At 39.2% G+C, this 8050-nt stretch overlaps 1 protein-coding gene across 3 annotated transcripts in view; it reads left to right on the top strand.

Moving 5' to 3' along the window:
• Window positions 1-1092: 1092 nt before the first annotated feature.
• The window catches only part of LOC128694277 (protein pangolin, isoforms A/H/I/S-like), a 267628-nt gene continuing 260670 nt past the window's right edge, over window positions 1093-8050 (top strand). For 2 of the 3 annotated variants that reach the window (XM_053784338.2, XM_053784337.2), the window contains exon 1: window positions 1093-1355. In XM_053784338.2, the coding sequence (XP_053640313.1) occupies window positions 1206-1355 (150 nt within the window). In that variant the 5' untranslated portion in view covers window positions 1093-1205. The remainder of the gene's footprint in view (window positions 1356-8050) is intronic. The other variant, XM_053784336.2, reaches the window with a different exon arrangement.

Consider the following 8050-nt stretch of genomic DNA (forward strand, 5'->3'; position numbering starts at 1 on the left):
ATAACATAAGAAAAGGCTGTAAAAAATGGCTTTATGATAACTGAAGAGAGATTTGGAAGGGCTAGGTAAGGTTTATCAGGAAACAGGACAAGTGTTCCCTGACGCTAGTCTTAGGAAGAGAGAGAGAGAGAGAGGCACAAGTATATGTTAGATACAGCAGCAACTGCTGTAATTTATTATACACGTCATTGTGAAAGAGAGCATTGTAAGAGAAAGAGCAGATTAATTGATGGGTAAAATTGGAGATTGCAAATAACAAAATGAGAATGGGGCAGTCGATTACAGAAATATGAAGCCAAAGAGAAAGAATCAGTTCGAGAAATGGAAAAGGTAGAAAGAAGGGCAGGAGGTGGAATGTTAATGTATGCCTTGCGTGCAATTGATCGGAGTGCTCGCCTTCAAACCTATATTGAGAAGTGTCACCAGCTCCCCCACCGCAACCACGAATAAGAAAACCTGCACGCGAATTCCAACCAATTCCAGGATCGGGAATAATGGGTTGGCACGGTCCTCTGGAGTATGGCGCGCCGCTCCCCCTTCCCCCATCCCATTCCAACTCCTCCCCGTCTCCTTCCTGAATATTGCTTGACCTCATTTTATCGCGATATTATTATACAATATTTAGGAAAAGGCTGTAAAAAACTGCTTTATTTATGACAAGTATATAACGTGGGGTTAGGAGGCGCAGAGCTGCTAGTTCAACATATTGAAATTTTGTTGACAAAGGGCAAAATTGTGCGGAGATGCGCGGCGAAGCGACCTTCCTTGCGCTATTACGTTGAGATGATGCTAGCATTACTGCCATATTTTTGTCTAGATTCGAACAGTAAGGTAGCATGATAAAGGCGAGGAGAGTGGATGTGGGAGCGTGGCATGTGCACGTGGGAACATACCTGCGCAAGGTGTTATAATCACTAGCAAACGGCGGCTGCCTCTGTCCTCTCCAGGACCCCAGAGCACCCAGTGTTGTGGGGCGGGGTCTCCAGCACCTAGGCGGGGCTATTCCACCTCCTTGCGTTATGATTGGCTGCTGGGCGGAGCTCACTCTTCTATTTGTGTTACAATTGGTCAGCGGGAGGAGCTCATGGCTGGTGTGCGTGTGCGCAGCCCGCCTCCATTCAGTGTGCGTTGAGCGGTGCTGTGAGTGAGGTTCTACCGCTCCGCGTTTGTGTTGTCGAGTGTCAGTTGCAAGGTTGACCTTGATCATGCCGACCGTTTCCGGTAGCGGTGAGGAGGTCGAGTCGCAAGATGAGGTCAAGGTCTTTAAATACGAAGGAGATGAGGAGGAGAGTGAGAAGCGCTCCTCTGAAAACTTAACAGAAGACAAAAGCAGTCTCATCACTGAAACGGAAGAGGTACGACTGTTTACCCTGGCGGATCTCGGGCCCCTTTGGTGCTTTTCTTGCTCTTGTGGGCGTCAGTGGGCATGCTGGGGCATTGTCAGTTCTGTTTCCTATATTATTTCAAGTGTGGTGGTTAACGCTGGTGGCTGAACTATCGGTGGTGCGGCAGGTGTGGTGGTTAATATCGCACCAGTATCCCAAACAGTGAAGTACAAGTGTGAGTGCAGGTGGCTGTAGCTGTTCATATGTCAGCCCTCGTACACCTTGGATGTATATGTGTTCATATTAGCGCAGGAGACCTGGGATATTTAGCAAGAACTGCTCCAGAGGATAATAACGAGGGTGAAGAACCTGTGTGCTCAGACAGCGGCGGCGGCGGCGGCGGCGACACAGGTGTACAAATGCGCAGTTGGTGTTATATAGGACAAGTGATGGTGCTCTGGGCGGTGCTGCTACAGGCGCCGAGCGGCCGCAAGTACCCAAACTTTAATTCTACTAACTTATGTATTGGCTAGGATCTAACTTCATCTTTCGTAAGTCTTAACTCTAGTTACACTTTTACACAGAATTATCGCACTCCTGCTTCGTTTTAGCCTCGTCGAAAGCTGCTATATATGCCATAGACAGTATGTGTTATATCTTATTTATCCATTAAGCGGAACGAGAACGACACATAAAATTAATTTATTTTGTTGATGAAAAATATAAAATTTTGAGGAATATTAAAAAAACTTATAACATAAAATTGTGTATCTGTTTGTAAAAATGCAAGTGAACTTATTTTTATATAACCAATACCTTTGTCCGAGTTCCACTGTCTTTACGTATACATGTGCTTTTGCACTGACCTGCAAAATGTGGTTACTAGCCGCGTTGGCGGCAAAAATTGTATTACACCAAGCGTACTCAAATAAAGAATAAATAGAATACTTGAAGATTATTTAAATGATAATTCAGTGTGATGAGATTCGTTTATTTTCCAGGGTGATGTGGGACTTAATAATTTAGTAAATTCGTAATTAAGTGTAATGACCTCTTAATCAGTAAAATCATTTTTCTTCCTATAGTATATTTGACCCGTAACTGAGAGTGGCAGTCATTATTGTTATGACATGATTAAAATTAATCGCAATACATATAAGGAGTGTGTATATAAAGGCGAATAATTATTAATTACATAGTCATTATTTATATACAAAATTTATATTTTATGATGACTTATACAATGATATCGCAGTAGTTCCTAAAAAAATATTTAAGTTCGATCACAGCAGTCCACATAAGGATGAAATATTTGTGCGTCAGCGTTTTACACTGACGGCAGTGATGGTGAGGCTCCTGCTAAATTTATCGACCTGTTTGAAGGTCGATTTTTATTGTCGTTTCCCAGTGATTATCTCCACGCGATGCAATATTTTAGCAGACTTTTGTTTTGTTGTGCCTGTGACTTTGTTGAATTAGTCTGAGTTAAATGTTCTTAATTTATCGCCACTATCTATAATATTCATAATAATGTTTCATACAAGTATTGTAGAAATTTTAAACAGCTGTCTAGAAAACAGGTAAATAACTATAAGCTGAATAAAGCTTATATTTTGATAGGTAATCATTCATTAATTATTGTAATACAGTTGAGTGTTGTGAAAAGATAACGTAAGGACCACTAAAATTTAGTTTTTATTGTCATTGATGACAGTAGTATGCAGTGTGCGATTGATTTAAACCCTTTTGAGAAATTGAGAGATACCCTCTGTTAAGAAAAAATGCTACTTTTTTATATATACAATATTATATATTTTTAATTCAAACAACATACTATTAGAATAGAGGAGCGCTGCAGTAAGACCTGCAGATCCGTACTAGGCAGGTCCTCAAACATAACCTTTCTCTCTCGTATTTGTCCAACTTATTTTTGAAGTTATCCAGTTAAGATTCACGATTCGTAGTTGACAGTAAAATTTTACATTTTATGGAATTTGCCTTTAATAAGCTCTGGTTATTTTTGGTATTATTTTTAATGCATCTTGAATAGAAATGTATTGTTGAGGTGAGCGAGGTGAATCCCAGTTAAAACTATGACCTCTTTACATAATTATTGTGAATCGTGTGAAACTTAGGTGGTTGTTAGGGAGAAAAAGTGATTGCATGATATTTATGACAGTTCCAGCGATCTCTCCAGAGTTTTTTTTTTTTTTTAGTCGTATGAAAATTATTTTGATATATAAATGTAGGTTTAAGCAGAAGTAAAAATTACCTTGGGAGGAGCTAGTGTTCCTCATCCTAGTGTTACAGCCTCTTGTGAGAGAGGGAAGGGAAAAGAGGCAACGTGGGTGTACTAGGATCTGTTGGATCACAAGCGCAACAATTTTGTAGGATTGTGCGCTTGACGCGCGTGAGTTGTTTCCCATTGTTAAATATAAATAGGAGATGGGTCGCGTAGTTGTAAATATTTTATTGCGATAATAAGCCACGACTATTTTCAAATCATTGTGCAGGAGGAAACTGTTCGTTTTTATTTAGAAACTGATCGGTGGGATGATACGTAATCATAACAAGTGTTCTCTGCTTGTTGTGTGGTGGCGGATGTGCACGTAATTTGTTAGCGTTTGATTTTATTCTAATTATTCATTCACTATACCAAGTCCCGATTTCCCTTTAAATTTTGTATGTCTGGTTTATGTAATTCGTACGACATTGAACATGTAACTGGGTTCTTCAAGTGAAATTGTAAAAAAGTTAATTAACTTGGCATAATTACATTATCTATAACATGAAAATTCATCACATACTTGTTAGGTAGTTACTCGCCGTTAATATTACCCATCTCTATGTGGCGTCTTCTGCTTCAATGAGAGAACTGTGCGCCAAACTATTTACCTATGCTTCCCTCGTAAATCCTCCTCCGCTTTCAAGTTGAAGTTTACAGCGTTAATGGCTTTATACGTGAATCAAGATATCTTTCTGAGTGCATTGTATCCGCGTAAACTTAGTTTCGACGCTCATGATGTTAGTACAGTAGTCAGCTACTGATAGGCCAGTCAGCGTTATAACAGGGCTTGCTCCTTGCGATCAAAGGTACACGTGTTCAGTAATTATATTTACAGTGCATAATCACTTAGTACAGTAGTCTAGTCGAGGTTGTCATAGGTGTGCACAGGAGGCATTACGTTCATGGCATATAACATAAACATGTCATTTGAACTTAGTGATCTTGCAGCTACTAGAAAACGTTTAATTTTATTAAAGAAAACCCTCATACATTAGGGCGCCATACATGTTTCATGTCACGTGCAACGACAGTGCTGGAAAATATTCAACTTCAGTCAAAAACACTGTTGCACCAGGACGTCATACATGTTTCTTGCCTTCTAAACATTACTGCCGTTATATTTAGAAGGCAATTTAAGGTTCTTCATAGGATACAGGACAAGGTGCGGAACTGCTAATAGTCCTGTCGATGGTTAAGGAAATTCCACACAAGTGATCATTGGGTTGTGTAGAGAAGATACGTTAAACATGATAATAACAGCTATCCTTTGAATTTAAACAAGTTTTGACCAGAGTGTAAACCACAGTTCCTTTAGCAGCTAAATAATGCAGTTGCCATGATTTGAGAATTATTTACATATGTTATTCTCAGTGCAAAGCCTGTAGACAAGTGTTTTAGTATGACTGTATATTGATCCGTTATGAATACATCTGTCGAAATAGGCATAAAGCAGTTTTACCAGAAATTTTGTACCTGAATATATAGCGGACAAACGTTAAATGTATTTTGTTGAGTGTCGTTTGCAGGATGAACTAGGCGTTAATTTCACGATAACCGTAGCATATCCTCCACAGTCGCAACACAAGCCTCACTCGTCTTGCAGTTGAATGTGGCAAACAAACTCCCAGTGTCATAAATCTGTCCAGAGCAGCCGATTAATCACTTCTTACTGGGGTGACTGGATCTCTGGAATTAGTGTAGTATTGTAAATCCTGCGGGCATAACCAAGCAGGGAGACCCGGCCGCTACACAGCAGTGACGGGTCCCCTTGTCTGTTATCTCTGTCATCTGTTAGATAGTTTATCCAGTTGCTTAACCTTTGCAGTTTGAGGCGTGTTAGTGCTTTAATAATACTGCCTTGTTTTCATTTACTCAGCTCTATCTTGTTTTTGCAACATGGTACTTATTTAGTCCTCTTGTTGTGGTTACTGTTTGTTTTAATCGTCGGCGGAGCCTGCTCGTTATTTCAGTGCTTTTGGTGCTCTCATTTGCACAAAGTGTTCACGGGGTATAAACAAAGGTGTATATGCCACTGTGTATACACCTAAAGGTGTGTATGTCCCAGCGTTTATATACCTAGAGATGCATCAATATATATACACAGAGAGGTGTGCATTTCGGCGAATACACACCAAGATATGTGTTCCATATCCAGTGAGTACACTGAGAAGCGTAAATATACACCGAGAGGTGTATATCCATGAATGAACACCGAGAGGAGTGTACCCATGTATATACTCCGAGAGGTGTCTTTATCCTAGTGTATACACATGGAGGTATACAAAGGAAACCCACATGTAGACAGAAACTTAGTATACAAAATGTATGTATATTTCGATCTCCGTTTGACATTATCAGAGAGAATCTCATACAGAGACCGAAAAATATTCTCCCTTTCTACACGGTGTCTCCACGTGGGTTTCCTAAGTTCATCGCCAAGTGTCAACTACACTTTAAAGCTTTATCATGGACAGGTGTGCATATCCCTGTGTAAACACTCGAGTGAAAAGGTAGGCAAGTAAGTTCATTTAGGTACAGTTACACATAAGTATAATTTATTATGCCTAGTAACATATATGTAAATTACCTAGGATAACCCAAAAAGGTCAATGACTTATTTCCATTGGGATTATTGTAATATCTTATTATTTAAAGCCTAGCTCTAAGAGGTTTTTATATCTCAATGGATGTATATCCCAGTATATACTGAGATGTTCATATCCCTGTTATTTAGGTGTGTGTATCTCATTATTCACTGAAGTGACTATCCCATTACACACTGATGTTGTGTATAACCAAGTGTGTGTGTATATGTATAACCTGCCATTTTATTGCCTTACTTTATTAATTTACAGGTGAATTTAATATAAATTTAGAAGATTGGCTTATTGCATGCCTATTTTGTACTTCCAAACGTGATGAAATGAACTTAAATCAATGAACAAGCTCATAAACACTGAGTGATGTATCTCTCAGACCAACAACCTATTAGCGAAGATGTGTATTAATTCAAAATTCCACGAACCTCTTTTCAACGAGGATACCTTGATCCTGAAGGGCTCTTGATCCAACGAATTGGAACTACCATTCTTTTTAATCAAACCTGATCACCTCCCATTTCCCAGGCGTTTTGATATAAACGAATTTAGCGTTTACCTGTAACTATAATAATAATAATAATACACAATACGTGCAGTAGGCTCCTCTGGATTTAGAAGGCTGGTGACATTTTTTGGTGTCGAATTCTTGACATTTTATCTTTGCATTAATGAATCTACACATATGTAATATAACAGATTTTTTTTAAAGCCTGCAGTAAAGAGTTTTTTACTGTATGGTTTAATATAAAATGAGAATACATTATTATGGCAAATGTATAAATCATTAAATTTTATATACTTCTTAAACTCGGTAGTTTAAATACCGTACTTTTAGAAGTATGGGGAGCCATTAATAATTTTTAACAGAAAATTGCTGTGATATTCTAGGTTAATTTATAAAAGGTCACTTTTATCTTAGAAACTATATGCAATTTATGATTATTCAGTTTGAAATATGCAAATTTTGTACATGCACTATTTCCCTAAATAAAGAATTGAAATGAGTTATTTGGAAGTAAGCGGCGCTGTGTGTCGGGGAAGCGAATTCCGGGGTTCAGGTGTGGGACGGAGGCTTTAGGCTTGTTTACTTACGCCTGCTGCCTTTGTTCACCTGGCAGTTAAGATTAATTACGCACCCTGATTGTGAGTCGCACACTGGGCGACCATCCAGAAAAAGGTCTGTATTCAAGTTCGCCAATTTTTTTTTTATCGGTGTTTTGCATAGAGGTTAGTGTTTCATTAATATTGTTACGTGAATATTTGAATCAAAACTTGCGACCTGCCTCGCTAGTCCGAATAGGCCTGCTGCGTTAATAATTTTGTTCATAATATTAGAGATGTGTATGTGTAGACGAGGTATTTCTTGCTCGTATCATATCCCTTCAACTTTTCCGTCAGATTAACCTAAGTGGAAAAATGCGCTACCTTGGGCGGCCCAGTGTTACACGGTCCGCCCTTCCTGAAAAGTTTTGAAGTTTTACGGTCAAGCTACCTCTGGATAGCCAATATTGGATGATCCACTCCCTCAGGATAGCCAGTATCGGATGATCCACTCCCTCAGGTTAGCCAATATCGGATGATCCACTTCCTAGGGATTATCCATTTCAATTTAGAAGGGTGCGTTTACTCGGAATGACCAGTTTTGTATTGTCTGCTCATTCCGGATGTTTAGCGATAGTAATTGGCTCGTCTCTAATACCTGTTGCCCCTTTAACGTAATCGCAAATGCAGGGTAGTCGGCTGTTGTGGGTCACATGTTAGGGTGGGACTCCAATTGTAATGAGCCACACTGCTTGGCTTTCTTGGGTTATCCGTGGTTAACAATAGGAGCAAAATTT

This window comes from Cherax quadricarinatus, chromosome 43 (assembly GCF_038502225.1).
Source record: "Cherax quadricarinatus isolate ZL_2023a chromosome 43, ASM3850222v1, whole genome shotgun sequence".
Classification (NCBI taxonomy): domain Eukaryota; kingdom Metazoa; phylum Arthropoda; class Malacostraca; order Decapoda; family Parastacidae; genus Cherax; species Cherax quadricarinatus.